This window comes from Hemibagrus wyckioides, linkage group LG09 (genome assembly GCF_019097595.1).
Source record: "Hemibagrus wyckioides isolate EC202008001 linkage group LG09, SWU_Hwy_1.0, whole genome shotgun sequence".
Classification (NCBI taxonomy): Eukaryota; Metazoa; Chordata; class Actinopteri; order Siluriformes; family Bagridae; genus Hemibagrus; species Hemibagrus wyckioides.
Window position 1 is genome coordinate 24,416,991 of NC_080718.1, and position 19,359 is coordinate 24,436,349.

General features: G+C 38.6%; 1 protein-coding gene across 3 annotated transcripts in view; it reads right to left on the minus strand.

The window, feature by feature from the left end:
- The window catches only part of larp1b (La ribonucleoprotein 1B), a 46,214-nt gene that overhangs the window by 25,258 nt on the left and 1,597 nt on the right, over positions 1-19,359 (minus strand). For all 3 annotated transcript variants that reach the window (XM_058399557.1, XM_058399558.1, XM_058399556.1), the window contains exon 2: positions 1,170-1,231. In XM_058399557.1, the coding sequence (XP_058255540.1) occupies positions 1,170-1,231 (62 nt within the window). The remainder of the gene's footprint in view (positions 1-1,169; positions 1,232-19,359) is intronic.

The window sequence follows — 19,359 nt, forward strand, 5'->3', positions numbered from 1 at the left end:
TTGGTGACAGGTGTTTTGGGGGCAGAAAATGCACTGGTGGGCGGGAACTACAGTTTGAGGGACAGCAGTGCTTTTGGGCGCAGAAACTGCATTGGGGGAATACAGTTTTATTGACAGTAGAGGTTTGAGGGAAGGAAATGCATGGAGGTAGAAACTACAGTTTGATTGGTGACAGTAGTTTTAGGGGCAGTAACTGTATTGGGGTGGGAACTACAGCTTGATTAGTGACAGTAGTTTTAGGGGCAGTAACTGTATTGGGGTGGGAACTACAGCTTGATTAGAGACAGTAGTTTTAGGGGTAGTAACTGTATTGGGGTGGGAACTACAGCTTGATTAGTGACAGTAGTTTTAGGGGCAGTAACTGTATTGGGGTGGGAACTACAGCTTGATTAGTGACAGTAGTTTTAGGGGCAGTAACTGTATTGGGGTGGGAACTACAGCTTGATTAGAGACAGTAGTTTTAGGGGTAGTAACTGTATTGGGGTGGGAACTACAGCTTGATTAGTGACAGTAGTTTTAGGGGCAGTAACTGTATTGGGGTGGGAACTACAGCTTGATTAGTGACAGTAGTTTTGGGGGAAGTAACTATATTGGGGTGGGAATTATAGCTTGATTAGTGACAGTAGTTTTGGGGGGCAGTAATTGTATTGGAGTGGGAACTACAGCTAGATTGATGACAGTAGTTTTGGGGACAGTAAATATATAACTGTATTGGGGTGGGAACTACAGTTTGATTGGTGACCATAGTTTTGGGGGCAGTAAGTGTATTAGGGTGGGAACTACAGTTTGATTGGCAGCAGTGGTTATGGGGCAGGGATTATACTGGGAGTTGGAACTACAGTTTAATTGACAGCAGTGGTTTTGGGGGCAGGAACTGCAGTGGGGGTCGGAACTACAGTTTGATTGGCAGTGGTAATTTTGGGGGCATGTACTGCAGTGGAGGTGAGGAATACAGCTTAATTAGTGAGGGTGGCTTTGAAGGCAAAAACCACAACGGGGTTGGGAACTAAATTTTGATTTAGCCCTTTAATCTAGGCCAAAGTTGTGCTACTAGCTAAACCACTATGGCTTCAAAACCATGCAACATCTCAAAGCTGTCCAATTACTACAACACACCATCATTTCTCATTTAAACAAGATTCCCAGTAATGCTCCAGTTCATCACCCACCTTACTAGACTTCCTGGATCTGGGCTTGTTGGCACGTACCACTTTAGCAGAGTTCTGGGATTCTGTGGACAAAAAGCAAACAGGACAGGAGGTGACCATGTTTGTTTTCATTAAAAAAAAAACAAGATAAATGGAGAGACCCATGGCAGTAGGTGTACATACAACAAAACAAAAAGATTTCATATTGAAAGCAGTTTAGGAATTCTTGGAAAGAAACACTAATCAAGAAGAAAACAGGTGCCAAATATGTTAAGAAGCAAAACCAGCGGCTATTTCAAAGAATAAACAAAACTAAGCGGCTTACTTCACTGTTTAAACTGATACATAACTGGTTTGATAAGCTAATATCATAAACCTGGAAACTATCATTGACCTTATAAAATAAGAACATTAAACATAGGACCGGCTTGAATCATTTGAATACTATCATCACCCCTACTACATGGATAGGATCTATAACAAGATGGAAGTTTGTCTAATAAAATGACCATTACATCATTTCAGTTCTTCATGATACTTATAGCCAGACAAAAATTACTGGCAAAAATAGCCGAAGATTCTTTCTCCACTGCATGCAAGATCTTTCTAGACTGGTCACTATACTTAGGTCCTACTTAATGAACTAACCAGTATTCATGCTGAATCCTTTCACACAACTGGTCTACGATCAGAACATGAAACAGAAATGAAAATCCCGAGTTTGTATTTTGAACGATGTTATTGTAAGATATCTTTTGAGTAGCATTAAAGCAAAAGCCTGTAAAAACATGAATAATTAGATGGTAGCCTAGATTTTAGATCAGGCGATCGCAGAATTTGCAGAGCTCCCACAGTGTCTCTATGCCAATCAGTGTTGCAATCCATGATGGCTGTAACGAGCACAGTTACACAACAAGATTTGTACATATCTCAGGTGTGGAACTACAGACTTGTGTGTAAGAATCAGTTTTGACCGGTGTAATAGTCATGTCTGTGATGATGGTCTTGAGTAGTTTTATGTCAGGATACAGGCATTTGTTCATTATCTATTAGGAGTGCTGAAATACGATCTGGTTCATATCTGGTTTTAAAGTACCACTGTTGAAGGAAGGTATAAGGTATTAAGATGATCAAATGTAATTTAATTAAGTGTTTCACAGGCTTAGACAGACTTATTCTTGTATCTGAATGATTTCCTGAATATATGCTCTGAAAACCACCCTTCAATGTATCATGTTCACATTTTAGAACGCAAATTTAAAGCTCTTGACTTGTATCTGCAAGATTTCATGCATTACGCTCCTGCCATTTGATTGGCTGTTTTGTATGATAGTTTGATCATGCAGGTAAATAGTGATTGTTTAGTAGATGTGTTTAAAATAAATGTAAACAATAATCTATTTTCTTTCAGGGATTTCAACAATTAATAATTAGTTATTAGTGTTCACTTTGTTCATCTGACTTGAGTCCCCAACCTTAAAAGTTTGTCCTTTTCCATTTGGTGGCTGAATCGGCAACCAGTATTACATTTTATTTTATTTTTATAATACGTATTTATGTATTAGACTCTTATTCAATGTACTCCATCATTTGCTCCATGTAATCGTCTTCTTGCCTTCACACTATAGTGCACTACATAATCACATGCTAATATAGCATTTGAATGTGAAATAGAGAAACTAATATCAGCGTGTTGGCTGAATGTTGAGTAAACAAAAATAGCATACTCAGATTATATTGCTGCACACCAAGCTGGGGATATCCCTTATAGCATGTTGTCATGCTGAAAGATTGGCTCGTATTTGGCAATTTGTTCAAAAGAAACAATGATTTATCAACAACAAACTTTTGGCCTGAATACCCACAGAACAAAATAAAAAAAATATGTGGAGAGCTAATTTGTTTATAGTAACGTTGCACAATATCAGTATTGGCCAAAATTACTATTCTTTTTTAATACTTCTGTATGTTTATTAGCCATGCACCTTCAATAGGAACCCACGTCGAAATATTCAAACTGGACATCAATCCAGTCTGACAGGGAAGTGTTTATACAGACACCATTGACTGTTTGATTGTTTTTAGTTTATAGAACACTGAACCATTTAGAATGCAATAACAAGCAGTTAAAATTTCCCAATACATAATTAGGGATTATGCAAGATAGCAATAAACTGAATAGCAGATGCAACAAATAAAAACTCAGATGAACTGCACTGAATTTAAGCTCAGATTTTTTTTATAGCTCAGTTTATTTATATACATGTAATTATACGCTGATGCTTGAAACAGTTCAGCATTTATTTATTGTCATGTTGCACCAAGAGCACAGCTGAATACTTGAATCTGTTTGGCCAGAAAGTGTTCATGGATTTTTCAATGTGCTCATGCTAATGTTATTGTTTTTATAGTAATATATTCTCAGGGACTGTGAGTGATTCACAAAATGCAGGGTTAATAATAATAAACAAATTTATTAAAAAATGTATAGTCATTTATATGGTAAAGTCTTCTGTCTGTAAGGAGTCTCCAATGTCAGTATTTTTTTAAGGATTCTTCAGGATTTCCACAAAATGTAATTTGTAACATGAAATTGTGTTTAATTTCAACAGGTAATAAATATAAATGGTTATGTCATTTATTTATTAATAAAAAATGATTATTGATGGTAAAAATCCTGTCGCATGAAACACTCCAGGACACTGTTTTAGGAAAATAATCCACTTTTATGGGTTAACAATATCACACCACCCTACCATGGATTATTTTCCTAGAGCAGCATGTGCCAAAGTGAATTATTCTTTACTAGAGAATTTAATGTGGTATAATTTAACTGCTCACATGGTAACTAATACCTCATAGATCCACATGTCTAGTCTTGAACTTACTACCGAGATACTGTGTAGAGCTCCACAGGTTCCACGTTGGCTTCCTTCAAAAGACTCCGGTTTTCATCCATATCCCAAAAACATAGCTATAGAGGTGACTTATCATGGTGAAAGTGTGAATGTGTGAGGTGCCTTGTGAAGCACAGGTGACCCGTCGAAGGTGTATTCCAAAGTGTCCTTCCCACACTCTGTGCGTAAAGTGTTAGCATCCTGTTCGGATTGGAGCATAAATCAGGCTTAAGCATGCTGTAGCCCCACCCTGGTGTCTTAACTAACAGGTAGTAGAAGGGCGTAGTAGGGAAAACGCAATCATCCTGGAATGCCATTTTGCCAGAGGATTAGTAGAGTTGACAGAATACATCACAGCAAAGTGAGGCCGCACTGCATATCCATTGTAATCTGGTAACTTTATCAATAAACATCTAATTACCGTATTATTAAGTGCAAAGGCTTTTAAGATCCATAATTGTCACACCATTACTGTACAATCACATGAAACCATGCACTTCATTTTCCACAGCAGCCTTATTTGGACTCAGATGCTTTATGAAGAGCTTTATTTAATGAGACGTCAATATTGCAGAACAGGATCCGAGATCTCAAATGCAAATGATATTTCTGAATTTTCAATTTTAAGCCGACGTGGCACATATTGTCGTTTTAAATTTACATATAAAAACGCTCTGCCATTTAATATAGCCGGCTATATTTTCACATGAATTTTCCATACATTGCTGCCATTACAAGCCTAAAATTGCTTTAATGAATGAAAAATCCTTGGAATAGTTTGTGATAAAGTATTCATGGAGTCTGTATTTTCACTAAACAAACGCTGGTCATAGAATTTATACTTAGGTTGTGACCGAGTATGAATCCACCGTGCACAATGAACAGAGAACAACTAACAAACAACTATTTTTTGTTTTTAGCATAGCGGTCAGATATGAAGCGTAGAGAACAAAAACAGACCACAAACATTACAACGAAATTAAACAATGCATTTAAAGCATTCATTCATTCGTCCTTAGTAACTGGTCGGGATTTTTGGAAGCAGAATCATCTGAAGAAAAAAATATCAAAAAGAAGAGCAAAAAATGATAATACCATGCACATTTCTAAGAAAGAAAGAAAGAAAGAAAGAAAGAAAGAAAGAAAGAAAGAAAGAAAGAAAGAAGGAAAGAAGGAAAGAAGGAAAGAAGGAAAGAAGGAAAGAAGGAAAGAAGGAAAGAAGGAAAGAAAGAAGGAAAGAAGGAAAGAAGGAAAGAAAGAAGGAAAGAAAGAAGGAAAGAAAGAAGGAAAGAAGGAAAGAAGGAAAGAAGGAAAGAAAGAAAGAAAGAAAGAAAGAAAGAAAGAAAGAAAGAAAGAAAGAAAGAAAGGCCACGCCCACATTGGGTTTAAATCGGAATAGAGAAATGCAGCAATGTGTTGCACCTCTTAATATAGACATCAGGACATGCAAAGCAGCTGTTGTCTCTTATATTCCAGGATTAGTACATGCACCCTACATTCCTAAACATCTCACTAAGTGGCATCTACAGATGTAAGGCCAAAGTTCAACCTTTCACCTATAAATTACCCAACTGACAGATATGATGGGAAATTTGCAAAGCAGTGCCCCGGAACAAACAGTCAAATGAAAATAGGTGGCTGTTCAATGCCCTAGGAAGAATGAATGAATACAATTTTTTTTTTTTACAAAAGCCTTCCAGTTAGTCAATGGACTGACAATGAACAACGCATACACCCCCTCAGACTAACCCCCTCCACTTGAACCCACACCACACTAACCACCTCCACTTGAACCCACACCAGACTACCTCCACCACTCGAACCCACACCAGACTACCTCCACCACTCGAACCCACACCACACTAACCCCCTCTACTCAAACCCACACCAGACTACCCCCTCCACTCGAACCCACACCACACTAACCCCCTCTACTCAAACCCACACCAGACTACCCCCTTCCACTCTAAACCCCTCCACTCTAACCCCCACCACACTAATCCCCTGCCACACTTACCCCTACCATTCTAACCCCCACCACCCTTCCTTGTTATTCCCCTCCACACTCCTCCCCTCCACACTACTGCCATGTGGCATGGTCGATTATCAACACGTGGCTGCTGGCAGATAAAAAAAATGTTCTGTTCATGCACCTGCAGCACAAGGTCAAACCTCCACGCCAGTCAAACATTAACCCCGAACACCACCATGCAGGGCTTTTAATGGTTTGCACAAAACGTGGACTGACACAGCCGCCATTACAATGAAAGGGGCCCCAGTGGTATTTGCAGCGTTGTTTAAAGCACTAAGCCCAACACTGACAATCCTGCCTCGCTCTTGTTACTGTACAGATGACAACTAATCAGCTGCTTTGTGTAAGAAAAAGAAAAGAAAAACCACCACCACCACCACACCATTCTTAGCATGGCTACCATTACAGGAATGTTTCAAGACAGAGAATGTGTTCCTGCTAATAAGGCTGTCAACTTTCAAGAACAACTGTCAAGCTTCGCGCTATTGTTACGACAGATTTGTGAAAATGCTCTGTGGTTAGGAAGTGCGAGCCAGGAAACACTCGCCTTAAGCAATCATAGCCCCTGAAGCTCTTTTAGACATTACCTACTTTAGAAAACATACTTCAAAACCAGTTCTGTCTTCACAGTAGAAAAAAAAACCCTTTGTGTGTGTGTGTGTGTGTGTGTGTGTGTGTGTGTGTGTGTTCAACAGGCAAAGTAAAAGTCACCCACCCCTGGGAGTGTCAGAGGTCATTTATCACTTTAGTGAGGATGTGTCTGATGATAAGACCCTAAGTGCTAACTAGCCACGCGGGTGTAACGTCGCTACACGAGATACAGGCGTACTGACAACGCGCATTCGTTGCAAGCTGCCAAAACTAGAACTACTACACCCAAAAGAAAGAGGCAGAGCATTCCACATTACACACGGGAAAGAAGAAACAAACACAAACCTTCTTTCTATTCAAATCAGTCAAACTGTCAAAGTTAGCAGAGATCATGGACGTAAACTCTTCTCTAGCTTTGAGGCAAGTGAGCACACATTATTAAAGAGCTTCGACAACGACACCACTGTCAGGCTAAGCATCTGAGAAAACAAAAGAAACAAGGTAACACCCAGGATTAACAAAACGTACCAACGACTAGGCTTTCTGTAACTACAATAATCTAGTGTAAAAAGCTCTTTCAGTAGAGAGCGCTGGCCAAAAACGCTGCACATTAAATGGCACTCCCAACCCTGCCAAACGATTCAAAACAAATCATTTATAGTGGAAAATATTCCCCATACGCTGAAAAAATAAATAACTCACAGATCATAAATTAGGAAGAAATTCCACTTGAATAAAATGTCCAAGTTGGACAAAAAGCAAACAGGTAAAAACGGCAATGTTTTTTTATTTAAGATAACAGAAATGTATTAAAAATATGACGTAAACATTTAAAAATTAATTTAGCAATCATTATTTATTGTAGAAAGCTAATTAAATCAATGTTTTGTAAAAGCGATTTATTTACCTCAAAGAGAAATAAAATAAAATAAAAATGCCATTAATTTAGATACACTATATTGCCAAAAGTTTTGGGACACCTGCCTTTCCATGCACATGAATGTAATATGGAGTATATGGAGCCGCCCTTTGCAGCTATAACAGCTTCAACCCTTCTGGGAAGGCTTTCCACAAGGTTTACGAGTGTGTTTATGGGAATTTTTGACCGTTCCTCTAGAAGTGCATTTAAGAGGTCAGGCACTGATGTTAGACGAGAAGGCCTGGCTCGCAGTCTCAGCTCTAATTCATCCCAAAGGTGTTCTATCAGGTTAAGGTCAGGCCGGTCAAGATCCTCCACACCAAACTCGCTCATCCATGTCTTTATTATGGACCTTGCTTTGTGCACTGGTGTGCGGTCATGTTGGAACAGGAAGGGGTCATCCCCAGACTGTTCCCACAAAGTTAGGAGCATGAAATTGTCCAAAATGTCTTGGTTTGCTGAAGCATTAAGAGTTTCAATGTAACTAAGCGTCCGAGCCCAACCCCTGAATTCAATGATTTGGAGGGGTGTCCCAAAACATTTGGCAACATAGTGTACATTGATCCATGAATTACTTTTTAGTGAATTGAATCAAGAGATTAAATGCAAGTTTTTAAGATACTTTAATTAATTTAGCGGTGGAGCTTTTACAAAATATGGCTCTCACTCACCAGAGGAACCACCATACACCTTCTACACGGTGAAGCACAAATGATATAAGCAAATGATATACATCACATTCACAGAAGTGTGAAAATCGGTTTGATTTACATTTACAGCTATTATCAAATCCATGTTAGCTACAAACTCTGCATCTTTTGATACATTTAACAAGACGTTGTGTACAGCAAGATAAAATAAAACCTTTTTCTATAGATACCAGTAGATACATACGTTCAGACTAAATGCATGTAGAAAAAAGTTGTGAGTGCGTGAATTAAATCCCATGTACACTTGGTCCAACGAGATATTGGAGCCAAGCCTAATTTGCATAAAGTTGAGAAAACAGTTGTGCTGTCACTCTGTGACAAATCACAGCTCTGTGTCACTGCAAACAAACACTGGTTTTGATGATTTGACGTTTGCACGTGTTAAAGTTGAACAAGTTTAACAAACACAGTGTGTGTGAACTGCAAGTCAGAAATAAGATAGTGAAGTGCCACAACTTGTGGCTGAGACGCATGCAGAAGAGAAACTATTTCAGTTCAGGAAAGTCTCATGAGCTATGAACTATAGAAAATGTCAAACTTGCACCACTCTGTGGGTTTCTCCGGTCCTCTACACATACAGGCTTTTCACACAGATGACACCAGAAGTGATTTAATAGACATGGAAAGTTATGGTCTCCTAAAGAACCTTTATAAGGGTGGAACTTGAAGTAGTTTTCTGCGATTCCCTACAAATGGTACTACTGACAAAGGCAACATGATGATGATGATGATGACGTTCATCAGATAAAAAGTGGATCAGATATCAGAAGAAAGACAACATTCATTTGATCCAATCCTGTAACAAAAGGTCTGCAAGTGTATTTAGAAAAACACATTAAAAATGTTTACACGTCTTGTCTTGACTACAAGGCGATTTTCTTTTCTTGACTTTTTTCTTTTAAACAATTTTACGATCACAGAAATCAACACCAAATCAGCGATGTTCAAAATTACCACCTACTTTCCATATACATGAAAAGGCACATCGTGTGACATCACCACAACATGCATTTCTGTTTATCGACACTAATATCAGAGCTCAGTGCTAAATTTTGCCATTTTTTAATGATCACAGAAACTCAAATTGCTGCAGACACACAATTTTTCCATGATTACTGTTAGATTTAAGCTAATATGATCCTAGCTTGTAAACACATGCATGTAGAGCTTTGTAATCTTTTTACAAGCTTTCAGTAAATGATGTAGTAATTAACCTTAACTTGGGCTTTTTCCACACTGCTCTAACAGAATAATTTGACGTATAAGCTGTAATTAGGAACAGCTCACAGCTCCATATTCCCAGTGAATATGACTATCTAACTATTAAACACTGAAGCCAGCATGTACATGTAGAAATTTACTAGACAGGGTTAGTGGAAGCTCCAGAAAGCTGTCACATCGTCACATCGTATAAGGGAAAAAAACCATTAGCTCCTGATATGTTGAGATGATGTGAGATGATGTATTGTGTGTGCTGCCCTAGCAGGAGTGTTTACTTTACTCAGTTTCGTCAGCGTTTTCACAAACCTGTGTTCAGAAAAGATTATTAATTACACGCTAAAGTTACAGCATTGACGTTAATAAAAAGTCATCTTTATTTTCTTTGTCTGGGTGATGAAGCTCCTTTTCCTGTAGGCATAAATAAATAAATAAATAAATAAATAAATAAATAAATAAATAAATAAATCAATCAATCAATCAATCAATCAATCAATCAATCAATCAATCAATCAATCAATCACAAGTTTGTTCGTCCTCCTCTGACTAATATCTAATACAGAGACGCTCAGAAACAGTGTTTTGGATGAGCATAATAAAACGAACACCAGACTCACACTGCACAGAGGGAACCAGAGGAAACAAAATACGAAACTTTGAATGGTTGCGAAGTGTTAAGAAGCTGTGGAAGTTCAGCTAGATTGACCGCAAGAACAGATTAAGTGTGAATTGCAAGAAGTTACGGCTCAGTACAAACATGAGACAAAATAATTTCAAATTGAAGGTGTTGTGCTAGTTAGAAATAGGCACAGCGTTAGCAGTAAGACTGCACTTGTGTGTTAAAAGGTTAGATTGAGAATAATAAACACAACGTCTGGGAGATTTGATTGACTACTCTCATTCAATTTCATTTTGGAAACCCTGTAAAGCAGTTTTTTGGCATAAATCTGGCATGGGATAAACTGTTATCATTTAAAAATAATAACTAGTTTATTATTTTTAATAATAAAAAGTTTCGATTCTGTATTCAGGATTTGGCCGAGCGTTTCCTGAGTCCCAGCATCGGTCTCAAACACACACTTTCATTTCAGTGCATCAGCTATTACCTTGCTATCATTTTCATGTGTTTTATCATCATGCAAGCTCAGTAACCCCCCCTCCCCCTTCATCCCATGAATAAACAAATTCTATAATACAAGAATTGTATAATAACAAAACAGGGGACGATGCGGTCCTCTCACTGATTTAAAATAAGTTCATACAGAAACATGTGGAGCAGTTTACATGCAAGTGTGTAGCGCTTGATCTCCGTCAATGCTCGTCAGTCCCTCGAGTGCTTGCAATTTTTCAAGATTAACGTAAATTTTCCCCCAGATTCATACCGAGACGTGTCGTTACAGAGAGATGTCATCACAACACACATTCAGCCGAAGCTCTCTTTGAGTCATGTGCGTGGAAGATGAGTAAAGCGCTTATAGAAAGTAATAAGATGCATCTTCGCTGGTAGATTAAAAGAAGAATCCTGTGCTTGAAATTTTACAGATTTGAGTAGTTTTCCACAAAAAACCCTTTTCAAATTCATGCGAAATCAAGCATTTTTGCCATAACAATCACAAAAAGAAACCCACCCGGCTAATTAGTGATTTGTTAGTAAACTTTATTTAGAGTAATGAAAATTCCCTTAATCTCACTTTGCTGAATCCATTGTCACCTTTTCAGTGTCATGGGGGGGATTTATGAGGCTTTTGACACTCTGAGAACTGACGATCAGCTCACTGCTGTCCCCACACCCCACACACACGAACGAACGACTACGTGGGCTAGTTTAAGCAACAGGTGTTAACAAGTGCAAAGCTTTCCTTATAACAGCTCACCACATACTAGAGCCATCAGAATGAACCTGACTCTTCAATTCCTATTCAGATTGTTAGAATATTCACAAATCTGAAATAATAACACATACCTTTCAGTTTATAGTTGCTTAGAACAAGTCGATCAGATCAGGTTCTCTCAGTTTATTGGCTAAAACAAGGTAGTGCCCTAGAGCATACAAGAGAATAGGTGGGTCCCAAATCACACACTTAAGCACTATTCTACTCCATTGTATAGTATAAAAAGTGTGTTCACACTGAAAATTACACTTCATGCACTCAAGCAGCTTTGCTTATGTAGAGTAAAAGGGGCTATCAGGCATTGGCGCTGGATGAGAAAACATTTTCAAGATGGCCGACGACAAGCCGAAGGTTGAGGTGTCTTACGGACGTCTTCTACATTAGCTCAGGTTGTGTGATGTATTTTCTTGTAAGTGTGTAGTGTGCAGGACGTCATTTGGGACACAGCTAATTTCAAAGCGCTGTTTAATCCTTGATTCTGATTGGTCAGAAGATGTTGAGCATGTTATCATATCCATAGTAACAACTTCAATAGTGCTTATCTGTTCGGTGCTCCACATCATTATTATATTAATAAACAGATTATTATTTTTTTTATAATAGAACATTATTATTTTTGTTTATTATAATTATAATAAACAGATTTTTTTATACGTTTTATACATTTAACAGAGAATAATTGTTGATCATCTGTAAGGTGATATTTATTTAAGATTTAGAGAAAGAGTCTCAGAGCTGGGTTTTCCAACATTGTATGTGATTTCTAGTTGACGAGCTGCTCTGTTTTATTAACATCAAGAAAGACGGAAAGTTTGTAATCGCTTATAAAGAGCTGTGATAGAAGAGGAATAAAACACTTGAGCTCTACTGCTGTAGGAAAAGAATGTAAGCTGGCAACAATACCTCAAATCTGTATCGAACCAAATCCCATCCTCATCAACATCATCGATTAGTTTCCTGAAACCGTGCCGTCGGGTTGTGTTTGATTCTAATGGCTTATAACATGACATGACAAAAAAATCCCTCGTGTTCGAAAGCATTGTAAGAAAAAACAGAATAAATGGAATATTCTAGCAAATAATCGATCCTCACTTTGAATCCTGGGTTCGAACAGGAAGGGAGCTTTCTGTGTGGAGTCTGCATGTTCTCCCCGTGCCTGCATGGGTTTACTCCGGTTTCCTCCCACAGTCCAAAAACATATACATTAGGTTGATTGGTAATTCTAAATTGCCCATAGGAGTGAGTGCGAGTGTGTGCGGTTGTCTGTCTGTGTGTGTGGCCCTGTGATGGACTGGCGACCTGTCCAGGGTGTACCCCTACTTTTCGCCCAATGTGCGCTGGGATAGGCTCCAGCAGATCCCCGTGACCCTAATTAGGAATTAAGTGGGTATAGAAAATGGATGGATAATTGATCGTCACTTCCAGGATGACTTCAAGTAACTATATAATAGTGTGTTAATGATTTTTGAGAAAGGTGTAGACGTGAGAGAACCACAAGAACAAAATCCAATCCACTTTCCAAACCTTATCACTGATAAGAACATTGTGTCATAGCAGATCACATTACAGACCATCAGCATTATGCCTAGCCATCACCGACTATCAGTTCCTTCAGGGGTTTGTTGAGGCAAAAACGCTTGATTTTGCTGCTTTATGTTTGTGATACAACTTAGAGTGCTTTTTTCGCAGATAACTACTTGAATTGGTAAAATCGCAAGCACAGGAATCTCCTACCAGTGAAGAAACACAGGTAATGACTTTCTATGATGGCTGTACTCATGTATGGTTGATGTATGTGATCCAATAGGGCTTTGGCTGTAAGTGTGTTGTGATGTCACAAGATATGGAAATCTGGTCATTTTGACAAAGGTCCTCTGCGTTTGTGTGATCACAGAAATTAAGGTAAAATCAAGCAAATGCTGTGATATTCGGAGGCACTGCACTACCTAACATTTCCATCTGCATCTGTATTGTCCAAACTGTCCACATATAAACATTGGTCAAAGTGTGTAAAAAAAAATAAAAAATAGACCAAGGGGAAAAAAATGCACACAAGAATGCTGGAGAAATGTCTCGATTCTGCACCAGCCTCGTCCAGAGGAATTCGGTTGGAAATTCTGTATCTAAATTAGAAACAGTCTCTGGATTAAAAGACACAGTCGCTTTCAAGAAAATCTCGTCATTTGTCGTGTGTATCTGATAGTCCTTAAAGTCTAAAGTGGATACTTTGCAGTAGCCCCCGAGGTATTAAACAGGTGTTCTGTGCTGAAAAACAAGTCGTTTCAAACAGCCTGAGGTGTCGTAAAAAGATAATAGAACGAGACATCTTCAAGCCTGTAGCACTGGAGTGTGTTTTCATGTTATACTGTGACTCAATGGGGTGCTGATGTCACTCCCAATAAAATCAGGGGATTAGTGGGTTTTTTTTTTTGGCTCTTGAAGCGATTGTTTTCCTGGAATACGACTCTATAGAAACTCTACACAATTACACAAAATCAAAGCCTAGTTTTTCCCACTACACATGGACAAACATTAAGTCTAGTCTTCACTTCACTTCACTTCACTTCACCTCACTTCACCTCACTTCACTGAACTTCGCAATTCCGAGATGACGGAAGATCTGAATTTTGGAATTTTAACATGGTTGACTTCTATAAGATGATAAAAACACTGCACAAGCAACACACTGGTGTTTAAGTGCTTTCTGTTCATGTTGTCAGAACAAATGAAAATGGCGTCACTGACGTAAAGGTCAAACACCCTCGCGAATACCCAACACGCTAAGTTAAGTATTGCACAGTGAAATTCTTATTTGGCATATCACATCCCTGGGGGGTTGTGGTCAGAGTGCAGGGTCAGACATGATGCAGCACCTCTGGAGCAGGGTGGGTTGGGGGCCTTGCTCAAGGGCCCAACAGTGGCAGCTTGGCGGTGCTGGAGATTGAACCCAGAGCTTCTGGTGAACAACCCAGGGCCTTAACCACTTTAGCTACCACTGCCCTCACCATGCCGTTTGCTGTCTGTTTAATAGACCTTCTTTCTAAGGTAGATATAAATAAAAAAGATTTTGTCAGCCATTTAAATGTCTCAAATACATCATAGTCAAGGCTTTCTGAACATTTTCTCTTTCCTAAGATGAAGTCAAACAAGACTAATACAGTTTTATCCTGGCATTAAAAAAAGAATCTTCAGTCCAAAAGTCACTAGCAGTCATTAAACCATGTTAATAATTATTAAGCGAGTGTGATGTGATACTCACTCTACCACACCAAAACAAGCAACCACACATAACATGCCTTCTTCTCCACATGGATGGCTTTTACACATTTCAGGTTCATTCAAAATATTTCACAAACCTTACTAAATATATATAGATGGTCAGTCAGATTTAAGAAAAATATCAGATAGGGTTTAAATAAATATTCAGTAGATTTCATTGATAATACTTCATTTAAACACGTTTTTAAATCACTCGATTATTAGTGATTACAATCACTTGATGACAATTAGACTGTGAAATCTCACGAGGACGTTGACGCTGATTGGTGCTGTAAGTAAAGTAGTAAATTTAGGTGCTGAAAATCTGCATGGTAGAATAGTGCAGCGAGAAAACACCAGCAATACGGGTTCGATTCTCAGCTCAGGTGACAAGTTAATGCTTTTATTTTTATTCAGGGTTTGAAAATCCACACTCAAATCATGCTGGATGCATGAAAATAAATTGTGCTAATGTTACTCGATTCAATCACGTTGTACACATTTTAATTAAGTCAATTAAACATGCTTTTTCTTCCTCAGTGTGCTTAAACTAGCAAACATGGACGGGTTCTTCAGCATCATGCCACAATTTCCTACTTCATAGTAAATACTGTTCATTCTGAAGAATAATGAAATCTAGCTTCCTTGTTAGTACATGCATTAATGTAAGTGGTGAAAAATTAAATGAAATTAATTAATGGAATATTCAAATAAATATAATATAATATATATATATATATATATATATATATATATATATATATATATATATATATATATATATTTGCCTTGGCTCAAGAAAGAAAGCAAGAAAGAAAGAAATAAAGAAATACAGAAAGAAAGACAAACAGACAGACAGACGGAAAGAAATAAAAAATATTAAATATAACTTCTAACTTATTTTACCCAGATAACCCTAAAATATAACTGTATAACCAAATGATGTAATATTATTAGAAACAGCTATACACCTACTAATTTATACAGTTCTCCTCCAATCAGGTAATTACATGGCAGCAGCAGCACACTGTATAAAATCACATGGATACAGGTCAAGAGCAACACAACAGTCTCTAGAGATTACACCGAATGATAAAAAACAAAATATAAAAAGGATCCTGCGAGAGTCTGCAGGCTGAAACACCTCGATGATGAGAGATTAGGATGAGAACGTAAGGAACTCTACAGATACAGAAGTCTATAGTATAATACGTCAAACATTCACTCTCACTCAAACATGCACCATTCTATATGGTAAACTCTGGAGACTGGTGTGTGTGAAAATCCCAGTGGATCAGCAATTATTGAAATACTCCGTCCAGCTCATGTGTCACAAACAAGCATGCCATGCTTAACGTCACAGAGATCCTACTCTTTCTTCATGCTGATGTTTGATGTGAATATGAACTAAAGCTCTTGACGTGCATCTGCATGATGTTATGCATTGCTACATCATCGGCAGATTCGAAATTGGTGTTCATAATAAAGTGGACAGCGTGATGAAACATGTTTTAAAACACAAAAAACCTCAGGTAAGACCAGTTCATTTTACGTTAAGTCAGGTGGGACCAGTGATTAGCAAGTACAAACCTAACCAACTGAATGACCGTTTAATATCCTGTTCATTACGGTGTGCATGTGACAAACCACACTCTATATCTTCAGCTGTATAACTGTGTCCTGATCTAAACCTGCAGATGCAGGGTGCTTGCTTTGGATACTTGAAGCCGAGGAATCTGAACTCCCGGGCTCGCTGCGAAAGGGCACCGGCAAAATACTTCTTGACGTTCGTCATCATGTCGCCATGGAAACACAAGGCCATGCAAGATGAAGAGACGAAGCACGACTGTAGACTGAGTTCATGATAAAGTAGCCGGGAGTGAACATGTGCTCAGAAGAAGATTCGGTTTTCTAAGTAATAAATAAATAAATACATAAACGATTTTTTAATATCCTGATCCATGTGTCTAGACATTAGAGTGATTCTGAATTATTATATATGAATTAAGAAATTAAATTAAAAAAAATAATCCAACTGACTTTCCATGCATAAACGCTTTACTTAATGACATAATTTCCTGGAATAGGGGGAAGAAAAAAAAAAAAAAACACTGCTGTTTAATCATGGTTGAAATTTTTCAGAAAAATTGTTTTGTTTCAGAAATTGTGTACATATTTGCAGAAATATGAAAGCACAGTGGTGTAGCAGGAACCTTTAGTGTCTCACAGCTCCATCCTGAGCTCAGGTTACAGTCTGTGTGGAGTTACACACGTTCTCCATGTGTCCACTTTGGTTTCCTCCGGGTTCTCTGGCCTTCCCCCCCATATAAATATGCCGCTAGTTGGCCTGGTGAGGCTAAAATTGTCTGTGTGTGTGAACGAGTGTGAGTATTCCTGCCTCACACCCAGTGCTCCCAGTACTACAGAACACCACCATAGTTTGATAAGCAATGAATAACACACAAGGTGGTGGCACTCCACTGTGCTGCATCACACCACCCCAGAGTGTATTATCATCGTATAACAGCACGGTCTGCTGTAAATAACGTATGACTGTACCACAGTGATATGCCAATTACAATGTTTAATGAGTTAATGAACAAGTCACGTTTTCATGTTTTAACTGTTTATAATTAGATTTAATGTTTTGATCATCACTGTGACAAGTTTATTCCTGTTCTCACTTATGTTATAGATGTCATCGTCATTCACTCACCAGCCTGTCTGTGTTAGTCTCTCTCTCTCTCTCTCTGTCTCCGTGTGTCTGTCTCTCACTCTGTATCTCTCTCGCTCTCTCTGCCCTCTGAGTGTGTATTCTCTCTCTCTCTCTCTCTCTCTCTCTCTCTGTTCTCTGGGTGTGTATGGTTCTCTCTCTCTCTGCCCACTGAGTGTGTATGTCTCGCTTTCTCTGTATCTCTCTAGGTCTCTCTTTCCCCCTGTGTGTGTGTGGGGGTGGGTGGGTGTGTGCATCTCTCTCTCTCTCTCTCTCTCTCTCTCTCTCTCTCTCTCTCTCCCTCTGTATCTCTCTGGGTCTCTTTTTGTCTCTCTCTCACTCTCCCTCTCTCAAAACACACGTTACTGAGAAGCTGGAAATAGTATGCTCCTCTGTCCTGTAGACTCTCCTAAGCTGGGAAACGCTGCATGTTGCAAAACGCTTCTTCTGTAAATGAGACAAAGATTTACCTTGTTAAACAGCACATTATTAAACTCCATTTACTATTTCTCTGTGTGAGCTGTTACTATAGACACCACAATGCATTAGTACAAGTGCATTATTAATAATAAACCTGCGGTTCATGTTAAAGGTGAACTACTCTCCTATGCACAAAAATATGCCGTTATACAAACACCACACATTTTTTTGTCCAGTCAGATTCTGAAACTCAGCCACACGGCAGTATACAGTGCTACAAGTTCCCTTTAAATACATGCAAGGTATTTTCTTCTTGCTTTTCGTTCTGGTTTGTTTTGTTGGCTTTCGACTGTTAAATGTTGTTATCTGTTTCTAAACACATTTGTAAAATCACTCAGGAACAAAATCCTGACATTTTGCACTATCAAAATATGTAGGAAACCATCCGAGCCCCTGCTTAAATAACCCTACGTGAGTCTAGATATAATTTTTTTATTAGTAGTACTAGTAGCAGTTATTAAGTAATTACACAGAAGACAGCGTCAGTACTCCTCCTTATTCACTATGACCAATCAGCACAGGCATGTACCACATGACCTCAAGCATGCAGTCTAAGGAAGGGGGGGGGGGGTAACAATGTCTAAATCTTGAGTTTAAAGGAACAGCTCTACCCTAAAAGCATGTACTGTTAGTGAATATTTAATTACTAGCAAACCAACGTATGAAATGTTTGAAATGAATGAAATGAATGGTGAGAGTGAGTCATGGCTGCATGCTCGGTCTCGCTCAAAACCTGCGAGTGACGCATTGCACAACAAGCACGTTTATCAAGAACGATTTGCTCTTACAACCGGCTTCCTATCGACACAAAAAGAGAAAAGTTGCCTCAACAAATTATTTAAGCAGATGTTTATATTGCTGGTTTTGGGAGAAAGTGCTGCAGCTCTTAGTCTCCCATGCATATGCAATGTTCAAGAACTTTTTTTAAAAAACTAAAAACACATGTACAAGTAAAGAGCAAAGAAGAAGTGCTAAAGAAGTTTTGACCTGCACTTGAACTTTTCTATTATACTCCACCATTCACATTAACTTTGGAACAAACACGTGGTAATCCTGCAAACCCTCTTTCATGGCACAAAAGCTTTGAAAACAAACTTTTACACGAGTATTCACTCAGCACTCGCTAGCTACGGTGTTAATATCCTAAAGCTTTATTTCATTCAGCCACGATGCCACCGAGTTAGATTTAAACTGCAGAGTTGCAGTTGTCAGCACTCCACGTGTTCTACTGGGGCAATTTGATCAGAAGGCACTGAACTGGGGGAGGGGACGAGGACAGGGACGGGGGACAGGGCAGAGCCTCTAATTCTGCCCTCATCAGCAAGTCCGTCCTAAACCTCTTCTCACTGCTTTAGTCTTCCATGTAAGTGCAACCGTACTAGAGTTTTTACTGCCGCTCGTTACAACATCCAGATGCACATATCGGTGTGTTTATTCTTTTAACACATCTGGCTGGAAACGTGTAATGCAGGATGGATCCAGTGCCAGGACTGGGACTGGA